Consider the following 17,680-nt stretch of genomic DNA (forward strand, 5'->3'; position numbering starts at 1 on the left):
TGGAGGGAACAATTTGCGGATATCTAGCCTTTCGTTCCTTCTTCCTTGCATAAAAAAAAAAAAGATGCATCATGAAAGGGAATCAACCATGGATAGAAAAACATACCATATCTCCCTCGGCTTAGGAATATTAGTCTTTAAATTAAAATGGGAAGGAGGATAGGTTAAATAGTAGGTAAACGTTTGTATTTTCAATTTCGTCCACTCTACACTTTGGCACATCCGTCACTTGACTCCCAGATGCACCATAAAAAAATATCATCTATGAGAAGATGGAGAAGTATACCAAGCCTCCCTCAGCTTAGGAATATGATTGGAAATTGAGGCGTAGAACTGGTGAAGTAGCAGGCAAATTTTATTTTCTTATTCTTGTTTATTTTTATTCATTATCCACCCCCCCCCTGTGGCGGGGGGAGGGGGGGCACAATCTGGCCGCACTATTGGGTGGTACTACCCTCTGCGGTTAGGTTGTGTTAGGAAGAATTCTGCCACTGTATTCCCTATATTGTAAAAGGCGATTAAAAGGGACGGGTTGATTGGACAAGGGACTCCCCCCCTCTGTATTTTTAGTTCATACGGTAAGACATGGCATAAAACAGGAAAGGAGATTGAGTTATCTCCATACCCTGAAGATAGGGTCTATGAATGTGCGTGGATGTAGTACGACTGAGGCTAAAAGGGAGGGGATTAGGAGAATGTTTGTGAGAAGAAAGTTGGATGTGTTAGCTTTGAGTGAAACAGAGATGAAAGGAAAAGGTGAATCTAAGTTCCGAGTGTGACTGGAGGGATGTCAGGTGTTGATAGAGGAAGTGCGAGAGAAGAAGTGTCCTTATTAGTGGGCCTAGAAGTCAGCAGTTCGTGATGGAATGGAAGGAGGTGTCATCGAGACTGATGTGGGTGAAAGCGAAATTTGGAGTTGAGTTGTGGGTATATGTGAGTGAATTTGGGCCTGGTTGTGAAAGGGATGAGGAAGAGAGGGAGTCTTTCTGGAATGATGTTGGTGATTGTCTGCAGAGTTTTGGAGAGATGCGAATGTGGTAATGACGGGAGGTCTGAATACTAGAGTGGGAAATGTAGCAGTTGAGTGTCGTTGGTATGCATGGTATGCCTGGACGAAATGATAATGGGCAAAGAATGATAGGGACGTAAGTTCAGCGAGAGATGGTGATTGGAAATACATTGTTTGAATTTGAGAAGAAAGATATAAATATACATGGGTGAGACAGGAGGATGGAAGGGTTGTTGATAGAGCATTGATGGACTATGTGGCTGTGTCCAGGAATGTAAGAGGAAGATTGTTGGGTGTGAGAGTTTTGAAAGGGGAGTGTGGAGGTATGTCTGACCACTACTTGATGGAGGGAAAGTTGAGAGGTGGTATGAGGTGGGTGAGGGCTAGGAGAGTTGGGTGTGGCAGGGAGGTTTTGAAAGTATGTGAGTTGGATAAAAGAGAGAAAATGATAGAGTATCAGGAGAAGTTGAAAGATGAGTGGAACGCAGTGAAAGATCAGGAAAATGGCAGCGTAAGGAGGAATTGCAGTCGTTTAAGAGTGTTGTGGTGGGGCATGTGGAAGAGGTGTGTGATGTGAGACGAGTGGGTGGTGGTGAAAGAAGGGGAAGGGAATGGTAGTGCAAGGAAATAAGTATGGCTGTGGTCAAGAATAAAAGTGCATATGAAGTGTGGCTGCATATGAAGGATGAGGTGTCACATGAAAGTTATAAGGAAAAGAGGAATAGCGCGAGAAGGGCTGTGTGTGATGCTAAAGTGGGAGCAGATGAGAGGTGGAGTAGGTGTTTGACTGAGAATTTTCAACAGAATAAGAAAATGTTTTGGAAGGAGGTGAAGAGGGTGCAAAAGAGAGCCTGGGATGGAAGAGAGAGAGTAAAAGCAGTGGATGGAAGGATGGTAATTGAGATGGATGCAGTAAGGAAGACATGGGCAGAATACTTTGAAAGATTGTTAAATGTGGAGCAAGAAAGAGAGGCTGAGATTGTGGCAGATGGAGGGGTGCAAGAAATAAATGTGTTGGGAGAGTTGAATGACTCTTTGATCACGATGGAGGAACTGCAGGAGGCAGTAAAAGGGATGAAAGCAGAGAAAGCTGGAGGTATGGATGAGTGTGCTGTGGAATGCATGAAATATGGTGGAGCGACTATTGTCTATCTATCTATCTATCTGTCTATTGCCAGACGCCATAATCCCGTAAGGGGTGGCCATTTGACTTTGAGTTATTTGTTTTACGGAAGGGAGGCACTAACCATGCACCAACCCACTTGTTGACACGTAGAGAGCACGTATGGTTTGGTCATATGGTTACCACCCAGCGTTGTAAATGGTTTCTTGGCTTACAGGAAACCATTTGGCTTGTCACTCAATGTAAAGCCACCTGTAAAGGAAAGAAAAGCAATAAGAAGTGACAGGAAAGATGGGAGAAACAGGAAGAGAGGAGGGCAGGCACAGAAAAAGAATGATAAAGGCTAAGGAAGAAGTAGGCCGCACTATATCAAGTGTGTGGATGATGGTCGCCATCTATTGCTGAGTGGTTAATAAGTGGTTAACAATATCTCGACATAGTTTGCATTAGTAACAAATTAGATGGCACTGAGGTATAGTTGTATTTGCAACCCCTGGCTTCTCTGAGCTCACTGAGCTGCAGGCCGAAGGTGCCCTTCTTCTTCAGTCCATTATCCTCGTCACGGGGGATGGGGAGAGGGAACTGAGGAATGTTTTGCATAACCGGGAAGCTTCACCCCCGGGTCATATCAGTGCCACCACGTGAAGGCATCCCTCTCCAGCATCTGTACTGAGGTGTAATGCACAATAATAAACTGCTTTGGAAGAGGTATTACGAAATCCACAGAGCCGCTTAGAATACAACTCGGATGTGATTTAGCCCTTCCATTTGATGACGTTTCTTTCACTCTATACTTTCTGCTAATAGGCGATTTTTTTCAACGTAGGAGAGAGTTTTCAAATTATAGCCTAGGAGTTAAACATAGTCCTCATCATCATTCTCAGTGTTGAAGAGGGGCGCCTTCCTGTGGTGGCACTGATAAAGCCAGGCAGCCCAACCACCTGGTTTTGCTAACGTCCTTCTAATTCTTCCCTATCCCCTAAAAGGAGGAGGGTGGACTGCAGGAGAAGGACAACTTAAGCAAGCAATCCACCGATTTCACACTTAAGGGCGCGTCCACACGTGCCCTCGAACATATGCTGTCAACACAGCTGGCAACATGTTTGAGTACATGTATGCAGCAGTATTTGGACATATGTATGCACACATGTTTCAGTGCAGCTTCGAACACCGGCAGCAGAGGTGAAGGGATAAGTGTGTCCATACCAGACAGCTGAGACGTCATCATGATGTTGCCAACATGATCTGGACGCTGCTGTTCCAAACATGTTTGCAGCGTGTTCGTTACGGTGGTGCGTACATGTTGCCAGCACTTGCTCGAGCACACGTGTGGACGCGTCCCTAAAGATGAGCCTGGGGTTGTAAAAATTACTACCACCACTACTACTACTACTACTACTACTATTATTACTACTACTACTATTATTATTATTGTTATTATTATTATTATTATTATTATTATTATTATTATTATTATTATTATTATTATTATTATTATTATTATTATTATTATTATTATTATTATTACTACTACTACTACTACTACTATTACTACTACAGCTACCACTGCTACTGCTACTGCTACTGCTATTACTACTACTACTACTACTACTATCATTTTCATAAGAGGTGCACTATCTCAAACTGAATGAGTTCGTCTGGGTAGAGAATATGAAAAACATCCTTGGACTGAAGTGATTAACGTCCATCCACCATCCACCGCCAGACGCCCCAATCCCGCTTGGGGTGGCCACAAACAAATCGCCTCCAAGTCGCCCTGTCCCCCGCCATTTCACTGCCCTGCTCCCAACTCACACCCCCCTCTCCCATATACCTCTCCACCCCATCCCTCCATCTCATCCTCGGCCTCCCCCTCCCTCTTCTCCCCTCCACCTCACTCACATACACTCTCTTCGTCAGTCTTTCACCCTCCATCCTCTCCACATGGCCAAACCACCTCAGTGTGTTCCTCATAACGCTTCCTATCACATCCACATCAACACCACAATGCTCCTTTATATCCTCATTCGTCAGCCTGTCTCTCCATGTGACTCCACAGGCTCCTCTTAAATAACTCATTTCCACTGCTCTCACTCTTGACTTGTGTCCTTCCAACAACGTCCAAGCTTCACTTCTGTACGTTAGAGTTGGTATCACAATACTGTCATGTAGTAACTTTTTCACTTCCATGCTCACTTCCCTGTTTCTTATCACTGCTTTCAAAGAACCAGCAACCTTTCTTCCCTGCTGTACCCTTTCAAGCACTTCACCCTCCAAACCTCCATCCTTAATCATCACACTACCCAAGTACTTAAACGTACATTTTCCAATTCCTCACCATCCAACCTCTCTGTACATTCACTGACTTCACCTCTCTCAAAGACCATCCCTTTACTCTTCCCTACATTCACCTTTAGATTCCGTTTCTTACACACTCTCTCAAACTCATCCACCAAGCCTTGCAGCTCCCCTTCGTCTTCACTCAACAACACAGTATCATCTGCAAACAACAGTACAGGGAGCTTCCAAACACTATCCTCTCTCACCAGGGCCACTCTAACATCCACTACCCTACGGTGTACCTCTTTTATTACCCCATCCATGTACAGATTGAACAACCATGGAGACATGACACATCCCTGTTTCAACCCAACTTTCAAAGAGAAAAATTCACTTAGTTCACCATCCACACGCACTGCAGCCTTCACACCATCGTACATACTCTTCACAGCATTCAACAACTTCCCATCTACTCCATATATTCTTAACATTTTCCACAATCCTTGTCTATCCACCCTGTCATATGCTTTCTCCAAATCCATGAAAGCCGCATACAACTTCTTTCCCTTCTCTAGAAACTTTTCCACTAAAGATCTAAGAATGAATAACTGATCTACACAACCTCTTCCCTTCCTAAAGCCCCCCTGTTCTTCTCCAACTAATTACTCTGTTCTTTCTCTAACTCTGTCAATAAGTATCCTACCATACACTTTTCCTATTATACTAAGAAGACAAATGCCCCTATGATTACCACACACTTCTTTTTCCCCTTTTCCTTTGTACAAGGGAATAATTATACCTGACTTCCAATCCTCCGGGACTCTCCCTTCCTCCCAGGCCAATCTGCACATCTTCCACATCCATTCTACTACTATCTCTCCCCCATGCTTCAGCATTTCACCACACACTCCATCAATTCCTGAGGCTTTCCCCGATTTAACTTTCTTCATTGCTTCCACAACTTCTAACCTACTGACTGTGTTTATTCCTCAGTGCACGGAGGCACGGTAGGAACGGTGGGCTTGGCGCTGGACTTGCTTGGAGCCGACGACAGGTATGGTTCTTTATTGAACTTAAGCGGTATAGAAGATTGTGTTGATCCCCCTAGAGCACCAGACGACAGGCACTTTACTGAGATTAAGCTGTAGAGAAGATTGTGTATGGTTTTATCTTCATAGAACAGTCAGTGACAGGCACTGTATTGATAAACTTTGTCGAGGATTCACTGTTCATGCCTTTACCTTCATATGGCACTTTAGAATACTTGACAGAGCTGAAGCTGTGTTGAAATTTTCTCATTCTTTTATCTTCATAGAGCAGCCAGCGACAGGCACTTTTTTTAGCTTAAGCTATGAAGAAAAATACCTTTATTTTCATAGAGCAGTCAACGGTATGTCGATATGTACTTCATTGAACTTAGGGTTCGTATAGGATTGAATCTCTAAGCTTTTATTCTTATAGAATTGGTACCATTTTCATAAACTGCATTAAGTTTAAGTTGTGTATAAGGTTGCTTTGATATCATTTACCTTCATTGCTTCTTTCCAAGTCATTACTAGGCGCCAAGGTAACTTATTCATAAAGTTTCTAGAGCTTAATTTAGGCATAAGATTACCCGTATATATCTCCAGCTTCACTCAGCCATCCATCACATTACAACCAAGCCAGAGTGCATTGTGTATGAGATGATTATCGGTTTATTTTCATCTGATGGAACTAGGGCACTCTCACAGCTCAAATATAAAGTTATGGTTGCATGATATTCGATGAACCTTAGTTATGACGTAGGAAAGAATCTCCCTGGTTACTCTTCTGTTAACGTTAACTTGGCCTACAACTGCCATCCATCCATCTTCAATGCAGAACTAATAACAAAAGATTAACACTAGAACAAAATTCTGGTCTCAAAATAGCGCTACAGAAGTGATGTAGAATCACAGTACTGTCTTTTTCTGCCACTTAACTACGCGAAAAATGCTGCAAAAAATATGAAAATTTGGACCAAGTTAACTGATGAAGTATAGTCAAACTTACCCTCCCGTCTGACTACACCTGACCATCAACTAAGCTGAAATGAGTTTCGGATCCTTGTCAGATGAGAACAAACACGCCATACGTGTCCAGTCTTAGATCTCCACTTGTACACCCACCACACCCTTCACAACCAGACCAGCTCGTACAGATAAAAATGAAGGAATGTTATGTAGATTTGTTCGTGGTAGCACAGAAGGCAAAGGCTCTCTGTCTGAACACGACACATCTGAGTTCACGCCTGAGGATTGGTAGTTTATTGCTCACAGAATACCGTACAGGGCAGAGGTGTTAATCATTCACCTAAAATTTTCACTCTAAGGAAGTAATTAGTCTTGCCCCGGGCCTCTTGCTTGTAATGGAAGTAAAAAAAAAGACTGGATGATAGACTTGTGTGAAGAGAGACTTGTATGATGATAGATATAGACTTGTGTGATGATAGATCCGTGTGATGATAGATTTGTGTGATGATATAAACCTGTTTTATGATAGACTTGTTATGATACATAGGCTTGTGTGATGAGAGATAGGTGTGATGAGAGATAGGCTTGTGTGATGAGAGATAGGGTTGTGTATGTTAAAAATTGATGAAGATGCTCTATGACCGCTTTGCCAGGGGACCGAGCTACGAGGCCGCGTTAACGTTCAGCCGCAGCACAGACAACACGGCCACCAGACTCATCCTTGCCCTGACCACCTTCCCGCCTCAGGGCACTCTCGCCGAACCCAAAGCTGTGAGTACCGCACCATCCCATCACGAGGCTGTTCAGAGGATTGGTAGGCAGAATACATTAATAGGGCTTTAGATGACTGGTAGGAAGAACAAGAAAACTTTGATGATTGGTGGGAAAAATACAGTAAGGAGAATTTAGCTGACTGGTAGAGAAAATAAGGAGACTTTGGATGAATGGCGGGAAGAACAAGAAGGGTTTAGATGGCTGGTAGGAAGAATACAATGAGAAGGCTTTAGACGACTGGTAGGAAGAGGACAATAAAAGGCTTTAGACGACTGGTAGGAAGAATACAATGAGAAGGCTTTAGACGACTGGTAGGAAGAATACAATGAGAAGGCTTTAGACGACTGGTAGGAAGAATAAAAGAAGATGGCGTTATATGATAAGTAGGATGGTTAAAACAAAAAGACTTCATTAAAATTCACTGATTTAGGGAAGGCTTAACTCCAAGGGAAAAAGAATATATAATTTTCTACATTTCTTTGCATGTAATAGTATCTGAAATAGCCATACGAAGCACTTAAGGAACTCTTTTTATGTAATTTAGTATCTATGTTCCTTGTGGCCATAGACACACATAGATGATTGGGGTTTATTTTCATTTCCTTTTTTCCCAATCATAATCATTGTAAAGTTATCTTATTTGACGTCTCTATCTATATATCGTCAGTTTTGAGAAGATCCCGTCATGTCGCCAGCCAAGGCAGTGCTCATAACTGCTTTAGATATCCACAGTAATTATGTACCAAATTTGGAACATTTGTTACTTTTGCTGACAAGTGAGAGTAATTACCAGCCACGAGAGCGAAGCTGGTATTGTTTTCAGTGTGTGTGTGTGTGTGTGTGTGTTACTGTAGGACCATAACTTCGCAACCGCTCAAGATTTCATCACAAAATTGTATAGGTGTGTAATAGGGATGAAAATCTCCGGGTTCGAAATTGGTGAAAGTAGGTCAAGGTCTGTGTGTCTGTTACCACAAAAACTTCGCAACCGATCAAAATATCATCACAACATTATATGGGTCTGTCGTAGCGATGAAAATCTACGAGCATCGTTTTCAACTTGTCTGTCTGTGTGTCTGTTACCACGATAACTTCGCAACCGCTCAAGATATCATCACAAAATTTTACAGGTGTATAGTAGGGATGAAAATCTCCTACGAGTTCGAAATTGGAGTGTAGGTCAAGGTCATATTCCGAGCCGAGTTAGATATGTATCGGTTCGCGGCTGATGTGATTGCCCCCTTGGGGGGGTCTTTTATTACTATAGTTATTATCACTGGGATCAGGAATATAAATGATGGTTCTCTCTCTCTCTCTCTCTCTCTCTCTCTCTCTCTCTCTCTCTCTCAACTTTGTCTGTCTCAGGTGTGCTTTGATCTGAGCGTCCAGAAGCCTCCTTACCCACCCCGTCGACATCCCATTCAGCCCGAGGACCTGCACGCTACAACAAGCTTCAACATTCAGTATGGCACCTCTTGCAACAGCGGTCCGCCAGTCATGAAGGTTGAGGTGAGTGAGTGAGTGAGTGAGTAAAGAGCCAGTGGGTGAAAGAGTGAATGGGGGAGGAAATAGATGAATGATAGTGAATGAGAGTATGCCAGTGAGTTAGTGGGAGTGAAACAGTGAGCGCATGAGTGAGTGAGAGTGAGCCAGTGAGTGAATGGAGTGAGTGAGAGTGAACCAGTGAGTGAACGGAGTGAGTTACTGAGTGAACGTAGAAGGTGCGAGTGAATGATAGAGCAGTGAGCAAGCGTGACACGGCATAAATCAAACCCTTCTTCTCTACACACCGGACAAAAACCTAACCCTCTCTACACACAGGACAAAAACCAAACCCTCTCTACACACAGGACAAAAACCAAACCCTCTCTACACACAGGACACAAATCTAACCCTCTCTACACACAGGACAAAAACCTAACCCTCTCTACACACCGGACAAAAACCTAACCCTCTCTACACACAGGACACAAATCTAACCCTCTCTACACGCACGACATGAATCTAACCTTTTCAACACACAGGACATAAATCTAACTATTCCTCTCTACACACAGGGCATAAATATAACCCTTTTATTCTATACACAGGATATAAATCTAACCATTCTTCTCTACACACAGGATATATATCTAACCTTTCTTTCATCGCTGCACACAGGGCATAATAACCCTTTTTCTCTTCTACACACAAGGTATAAATCTGACTGTTGTTCTCCTTTACACACAGGATATAAATCAAACCCTTTTTCTCCTCCACACACAGGACACCAGTCTAACTCTTCTACTTTTTCTTATCCTCTACACACAAGGCATAAGTCTAGCCCTTCTTTTTCTTCATCTTCTCCTCCTCTACACACAAGGAGTAAGTCTAGCCTTTCTTTTTCTCTGCACACTGGGCATAGATCTAACCCCTCTTCTTCTTCTCTGTACGCAGGGTACTCTGGACGTGAGCGCTGAGGCTCTGGCAAAGGTGGTGGCGGAACACAGTCCAGAGTGCGGCGACATCCCCTCCAGCGACAGGAACATCTTCTTCTCGCCTGTGTACGACCAAATCAACTTCCATGCTGCGTGGACCGAAGTGAGTGCCTCTCATCCTAAGTAAAAAAACTGGGTGGTGTGATGATGATGATGATGATGATGATGATGATGATGATGATGATGATGATGATGGAACAACAATAACTTAAAATATTTATCCTTTTTGAGTGGACATATTTCTTGAAAGGTACTCCTCCAAACTTCTTGCTCACTGCACAACTGCAGTTCACTGATGACTGGCTTGCTGCTGTCTAAAAATAATTATTCTAAAAGCAGGCATTATGCAAGCCCCATGATATATAGCATTGCCTTTAAATATTCAAGTATTGTTTTCGCTTGCACTCAAGCAGTTGCTAAAGGAGTACGCCAAAGGATAGCAAGGGAGACAAGACGAATGTGATTTAGGCAGTCCCAGTAGCATGTTCACAGTTCAAGAAAATGACCTTCAGATTGAGCCAGACTACGACAAGTAGCTAGGACTATTCCTCAAAAAAACCCAGGGAGAGGACAGGAAAAAAATCATCACACAGCAAACCTACCTTCTGGGAACTTACAGCCAGCAGTTCTTCCCATGCCAGCCTACACACTCGAGAAAATCTGTTTATTGCCAGAAGCCTTAATCCCGAAAAGCGAGGACACAAACAAATCGCCTCCATGTCGCTCTGTCCGCCGCCATTTCATTGCCCTGCTCCCAGCTCACACCCCCACTCTTTCATACACCTCTCCACTCCATCTCTCCATCTCATCCTTGGCCTTCCCGTCCCTCTCCCCCCTCCACCTCACTCACATACACTCTCCTCGTCAGTCTCTCACTCTCCATCCTCACCATATGGCCAAACCACCTGTGTGTTTCTCCTAACGCCTCCTATCACATCCACATTCACACCACAACGCACCTTCACTTCCTCATTAGTCAGTCTGTCTCTCCATGTGGCTCCACATACTGATCTCAAATAACTCATTTCTACTGCTGTCACTCCTGACCCGTGTCCCTGCAACCAGGTCCAATCTTCGCTTCCATACGTTAGAGTGGGTATCACGATACTGTCATGCAGTAACGTTTTCAATGCCATGCTCACTTTCCTGTTTCTTATCACTGCTTCCAAAGAACCAGCAACTTTTCTTCCTTGTTGTACCCCTTCAAACATTTCACCCTCCAAACTTCCATCCTTACTCATCACACTACATAAGTACTTAAATGCACTCACATTTTCCATTTCCTCCTCATCCAACCTCACTGTACATTCAGTGACTTCATTTCTCTCGAAGACCATAACTTTACTCTTCCCTACATTCACCTTTAAATTCCATTTCTTACACACTCTCCCAGACTTATTCACCAAACCTTGCAGCTCCCCTTCGTCTTCACTTAACAACGCAGTATCATCTGCAGACAACAGTAGGCTACAGGGAGTTCCAACACACTGCCTTCTCTCATAAGGACCGCTCCAACATACATTGTCTTTTATAACCCTGTCCCAATACAGATTGAACAACCATGGAGACATGACACATCCCTGTTTCAATCCAACCTTCAGATAGAAAAATTCACTCAGATCACCATCCATAAGCACTGCAGCCTTAGCACCCTCATACATACTCTTCACACCATTCAGCTTTCCACTTACTCCATACAGTCTTAATACTTTCCACAATCCTTGTCTATCCACCCTGCCATATGCTTTCTGCAAATCCCTGAAGGCCACATACAACTTCTTTCCTTTCTCCAGAGACTTTCCATTAAAGACCTAAGAATGAATATCTGGTCTACACAACTTCTTCCCTTCCTAAAACCTCCCTTTTCTTCTCCAGCCAATTCCTCTGTTATTTCCCTAACTCTCAATAAGTATCGTACCATATGCTTTTCCTATTACACTAAGAAGACAAATGCCCCTATGATTACTACACAATTTCTTTTTCCTTTTTTCCTTTGTACAGGGGAATAACTATTCCTAACTTCCAAGCCTCCGGATCTACCTTTGTCCCAGGCGAATCTGCGCATCTTCCACGTCCATTCTACTACTATCTCTCCCCCGTGCTTCAGCATTTCACCACACACTCCATCAATTCCTAGGGCTTTCACAATTTTGACATTCTTCATTGCTTCCACAACTTCCATCCTACTGATTTCTTCTTCTCTTCTCACATCTCTCCTCCCAGCCATTCCCCAGTCACTTAAACTCCGTTGCTTTCATTCTCTGTGTTCAATAATTCCTTAAAGTGTTCTCTTCCTCTGCTCACTTTTTCTCTACCATTTTTATCTTTCACTCCTCGACTAACTTCATTAACTCCTTGTCTAACTCTCTTTACCTCTTTCCAAAACATGTTCTTACATTCCCTCCACTTTACACTCAAATTCCTTCCCAATTCCTCATCCACTCTCTTCTTATTCTCTCTTACTAATCTTTTCACCCCTCTCTTCCTCTCAACATATAACTTTCTCTTCCGTCTCTCAACTTCTTTCACGCCCCTATTTCTCATCCACTCACTATATGCTTTCTTCTTTCGTGCCACAGCCTATCTCACCTCTTCATTCCACCATGCTGTTCCCTGCACCCCCTTTCATCTTCTCTTAACCCCACACACCACCTCACATGCTGCACAGATTTCTTCTATGAATATCTTGCACACACTTTCCACGTCCCCCATCTGCTCCAAATAATATTAACCCAATCGCTCTTTGTAGTCGCAGCGCAGTGATCAGCAGCAACCAGCATGGTCGATGTGCTAGATACCTCAGTGTTTCCCCGTGCATTCCATAATGGGAGCTACAGTATCTTCAGCACCTCAATCACGTACTTCAGCCTGAGTCCTGATTGCCTGCTGTGGAGACTGTTATCACTGGAGAAGCACATTAGTCCAAGTTCCTCCTCTAGTGACCCATGAATGTACCGAGAGAAACACAGAACACAAAACTACGTTCCCTCATACTAATTCCCACCTTCACACTATCCTTCCTGTATGCCTTCGTAGCTTAGATCCCTTAGATCCCAAAGGGTTTGGGCAACATGAAATTCCTGTACATTATCCACTATGTGTGTGTGTGTGTGTGTGTGTGTGTGTGTGTGTGTTCTTACCTAATTGTTCTTAACTAATTGTATTTTAACAGGAATAAGTCATGCTCGTACTGTCCCGTGTCTTAAACCATTTTTACCATACATAACCTTAAATTTATGGATTGTTTTTGCACACACTGTTTCATTCGGTAGTGCATTCCACTGATCATTTGCCCTATTTGGGAAACTGAATTCCCTTACGTCTTTATCAACTCTCCTTTTATACAGTTTTTTGCAGTGTCCTCTTGCTGATGCTTCCCCATAGGTTATATACTCATTAATGTCTCTTTTCTCTTTCCCTGAGATGCATTTATATAGCATAATCATGTCTCCTCTTTTCCTGCTCTCCTGTAGTGTTTGTAGATTCAGTTTTTCTAGTCTTTCTTCGTATCTTAGATCCCTTAAGCTTGATACCCTCTTGTAGCGGCCCTTTGTACTTTTTCAATATTATATATGTGTTTTTTGAAATGAGGATTCCAGACAACTGATGCATACTCCAGGGTTGGTCTCTTGAATGATGTTATTAACTTTCTCAGTATGTTTTTTCATTAATGTATGTTAATGCTATTCTCATATTAGCTAGCAGTGTATACATGTCCCGTACCTTCTAACTGATGTGATCAGCCGGAGATTGTCTGTTACTGATAATCACTCCTAGGTCCTTCTCCCTTTCTTATATGTGTAGGGTTGAACTTCATAACTTAGAATCCCAGTCTATACTTTTTTTCACTTTTACCAAACTTAATTACATAACACTTGTCCACATTGAATTCCATCTGTCATTTATTGCTCCATTCATGAAGTTTAATTCTTCTTGTAGCTGTCTGCAAGAATCTGTGTTAGCAATTTTCCTTTGTATGTTTGCATCATCAGCAAACATATTTAGATAGCTTCCATTTACAATGTTACTATCTATGTCACTTACATATACTAGGAACATAATTGGTGCCAGCACTGAGCTCTGTGGAACTCTGCTAGTCACTTCCCTCATGATGAGTAATTTCCCCTTAGTACTGTCCTCATTTCCCTTTTTCTGAGAAAATCCTGTATCCAACAGTAGAGGTTTCCTTGGATTCCTCCTTGATGGTACAGTTTCCATAAAAGTCTTTGGTGCGGTACTCTGTCAGTTGCATTCTTGAAATCTAGATGGATACTGTCCACCCATCCTTCTCTTTTCTTTAATGTTTTTGCAACAATATTATAGTAGCTTAGTAGATTAGCATCACATGATTTTCCCTTTCTAAAACCGAACTGCCTTGCTGTTATCATACTGTGTTCTTCCAGATGGTTTACCCAAATTTATCTTATCAGCTTTTCTAGTATCTTATTTACAACACTGGTCTGTGATACTGGTCGGTAGTTGAGTGGATTCTGCCTAGTCCCTTTCTTGAATAGAGGAACAATGTTTGCCTTCATCCACATATCAGGTAGTTTACCTTGTGTGTGTGTGTGTGTGTGTGTGTGTGTGTGTGTGTGTGTGTGTGTGTGTGTGTGTGTGTGTGTGTAAAACATCCCTTGCACTCATCCCTCACACTGCCCTCAAGATAGGTTATACATGCCATATTTAATGACATTTAAGAAAACATTTGTAGTTCCTACACCATTTACTCTCTCATATGGTATATTTTAGCCCTGCCGCAACATCTTAACTATGAAAGTTCCCATAAGGGGCATCCACTCTTCAATCTGAGATCAAACTGAGATACTTGCAATCAGGGGCGAGGGGGGGTTCATCAATATGCTCTGATTCAGCTACATACTCGTACTCGTACAAGTCACGTTTAACACAGGGACTCTGTGGCAGCCACATAGACACTCACCAAAATTTAGTCCATCGACAACAACCACATTTCCACAAAAACCCTTTCTTTTGCCCTGCACCTGCAGGGACACGGGAAGCAGGTCTTGGTAAACATCAAGTTACCCAGTTGTGTTGACGTTCAGGGGAACGAAAAAAACGACACAGCCGAGAAACTTGCCACCAAGAGATCCGTTATTGATCTGAGGGTTCCCTCGAGCCTGACACCAACGAATATCAAAGCCTAAAGATAAGCACATCTCTCCCGTCACTTGCCCGAATCTTGTGTGGTACATGCCTCCCCGTCAGCCGTCTGGCAAGCTGTGGCCATGCAGTACCATCATATTCCTTTAGATAAGGCAGTTATAGGTCAGGTCTGCACCGACCTGCACCGCCTTCGACTTGGCTAAAATTACACTTACCAAATGCTTGATGTCAACAACGAGGAGAAGAACCATCACAGTTCTCATGCAGGATACACTAACCACTGCCCCTGAGGCACAAGTTGCTGATGCCAAGCTGATTGCCTGGACACCCAACTGTGACCTTGACAAAAATGGTCACCGCCTCTCCCCCATCAATATTAAAACGGAGTGTAGCAGTCAACACTTAATGTCGAACAATCTAGTATGGCAGGATAGGTGTGCTTGGGTTCTCCCATTCTCTGCCTTGCTACAACTCCATGATCATCACTTACCAATACAGCATCACTGGGGGGCTGCCCAACGGCAAGGACCCGCTCCAACACCTCACCCTGGTGGGTGAATGACAAGTAAAAAAAAAAAAAAAAAAATCGTGCCTAATGCGTAGAATTCGTGGGAGTAGATGATTAACGTCGCATAACAAACGCTCCGATTTGGTTAGCACTGACACATACACCAGAGCTATGGTAATTTTGTGTACCGGCCATATCTCTTTCCTGTTTCACTTGCCTTTGTGTATTGATACGAGTAAGTGTGTGTGTGTGGATGAGTATTTTGATAAGTGTGTGGTCCTGTCTTGGCTACCCCCGGTTAGAGGGGAAACAGTCTAGGTATTTAGAAAGATAAATAGAATGCGCTTGTAAGAGTGTACGTCTCCAGCCTTAGAAACCGAACTCTTCTACCTTACACTGATAATGGTCACAGTGGTGATAAACACTATTATATTTAATGCCGCAATGAGTGGTGCAACGCTGATATATTGTGCAGAGCTGAAAAGTGGTATGGTGCGTGTCAATGGTCAAGTCTGTGTGGATAGTATACAATTGCTTCGATGTTGCAGTAGTAATATATTGTTGCATTTGGAGTAGTGCGTGGTAGTATACAGTAGTAATGTGCCTGGCTTAAATACCATTTCCTCAATATTGCTAGAATGGTATAGTGCACTGTGTGGTATAGTGCATGGTTAGTAAAGTGTGAGAGGATAATATGCCGTTTGCCCGGGTGTAATAAGAGTGGTATAGTGTGGTGTCTGGTATACTGTAGGATCTGGTAGAGTATATATTTGGTATAATATGTTATGGAATAATATGTGGAATAATACGTGGAATGTCTTGAATAGTGTAGTGCCTGGTAACAGTGTAGTGTCTGGTATAGTGTGGTGTCTGCTATAGAGTATGGTTGTCATACTGTAGTGTATGGATAGTGTGTTGTGTGGACAGTGTAGTGTCTGGTGTAGTGTATAGCTAATATAGTGTGTATGAATAGTATACCATTGCCTGGGTATTGCAGGAGATGCCACCATACCTGCTGAACATGACCCAACACCTGGACGACGACCTGCGAGTGTGGCTTCACCCCCACATCACCTACGACCACACCATCACACACCCTCCTCGCAGCGTCAGGATATACGCCACCAGGTCAGTGTTAAAACCCACTCCTTTGACCCTCAGCTGACCCACATTTTACCCTAATCTAACCCACCTTTTCCTGCTTATTTGATCTATCTTTACCACCTATTTGATCCATCTTTCCCACTTATTTGTTCTATCTTTACCACTTATTTCATCCATCTTTACCACTTATTTGATCCACCTTTACCACTTCTTTGAGCCATCTCTACCACTTATTTGGTTCCCATCTTCCTCGGCTCCACTCCCACACCAACGACCACATCACAGCGTCAGGGTACAGGCCAGTTAGTTTGTACACCCACCTTTTTTGTCCTGATATGACCCATCTCAGTAACTTGATCAACCTATTCCTCTCATCTAAGCCACGTCTTCTTCTAATGTAACCCACACTTCCCCCTCATCTAACCCACATTTCCCCCTCATCTAACCCGCCTTTTCCCCTCATCTGACCTATCATTTTCCCCTCATGTAACCCACCTTTTCCGCTCACCTGACTCACATTTTCCTCTATCGATCCCACCTTCCTCCCTCATTTAACCTTCCTTTTCTCTTGATCTAGCCCACTTTTCCCCCTCATCTAACCCACCCTTTCCCCTCGTCTAACCCACCTTCTCTTATTTAATCCACATTTTCTTCTTATCCATCCCACCTTTTCCCCTCATGTAACCCACCTTTTCCCCTCATCTAGCGCACTTTATCAACTTATCTATCCCACCTCTTCCCTTCATCTAACCCACCTATACCCCTCATTTGTTTCCACTCTTTCCTTTTAGTCTGTTCCTCCCCCCCCTCCCCCCCGGGCCCAACTCTTCCCGTACCTCACTTCCCCCTAATATTTCCTTTCTCTCTATCTGTCCGTCCATCTATCTACTTATTTAGCTATCTCTGCCTTACTCCCATACGACACTGATATCCAAACTCTCAATCAGAACAACCACCAAACTTCCAAATATTCTGATAGCCCTCTGCGGCACTACAGGGTCGAGGTGAGTAACAAGGAAAAGAGCATTTTACCGTCGTCGCTTTATGATTATTTTGTTTATGCCGTCTCTCCGATTCATATCCCTCTCTCTCTCTCTCTCTCTCTCTCTCTCTCCTGTATCTGAGCTTAGGAGTTTGCCTAGCACCTCTTTCATTGCGATTTATCTTTTGAATTACATCTCAGTGTTCCCTTGTATGTTCTTTGTATAATATTAACACTGACAGTGCATAAATAACATACACGAACATATTTACCTACTGAACCATATGCAGACGTACTGAGAGGGA

The 17,680-nt window shown here is 43.1% G+C and overlaps 2 protein-coding genes across 2 annotated transcripts in view; both read left to right on the forward strand.

Annotated features, from left to right (window-relative positions):
* LOC145396726 (uncharacterized) overlaps positions 1 to 14,822 on the forward strand; it is a 28,593-nt gene extending 13,771 nt beyond the window's left edge. The window contains exons 4-8 of the mRNA XM_080270011.1: positions 5,406 to 5,466; positions 7,060 to 7,177; positions 8,546 to 8,689; positions 9,617 to 9,760; positions 14,664 to 14,822. Coding sequence (XP_080126137.1) covers positions 5,406 to 5,466; positions 7,060 to 7,177; positions 8,546 to 8,689; positions 9,617 to 9,760; positions 14,664 to 14,822 — 626 coding nt within the window. The remainder of the gene's footprint in view (positions 1 to 5,405; positions 5,467 to 7,059; positions 7,178 to 8,545; positions 8,690 to 9,616; positions 9,761 to 14,663) is intronic.
* Positions 14,823 to 15,006: 184 nt separating this feature from the next.
* LOC145396727 (uncharacterized) overlaps positions 15,007 to 17,680 on the forward strand; it is a 31,533-nt gene continuing 28,859 nt past the window's right edge. The window contains exons 1-2 of the mRNA XM_080270012.1: positions 15,007 to 15,201; positions 16,287 to 16,417. Of these exons, the coding sequence (XP_080126138.1) occupies positions 15,007 to 15,201; positions 16,287 to 16,417 (326 nt within the window). The remainder of the gene's footprint in view (positions 15,202 to 16,286; positions 16,418 to 17,680) is intronic.

The sequence above is a fragment of the Coenobita brevimanus genome, chromosome 39 (assembly GCF_032717465.1).
Source record: "Coenobita brevimanus isolate Jiangsu-jjx chromosome 39, ASM3271746v2, whole genome shotgun sequence".
NCBI classification, from domain to species: Eukaryota; Metazoa; Arthropoda; class Malacostraca; order Decapoda; family Coenobitidae; genus Coenobita; species Coenobita brevimanus.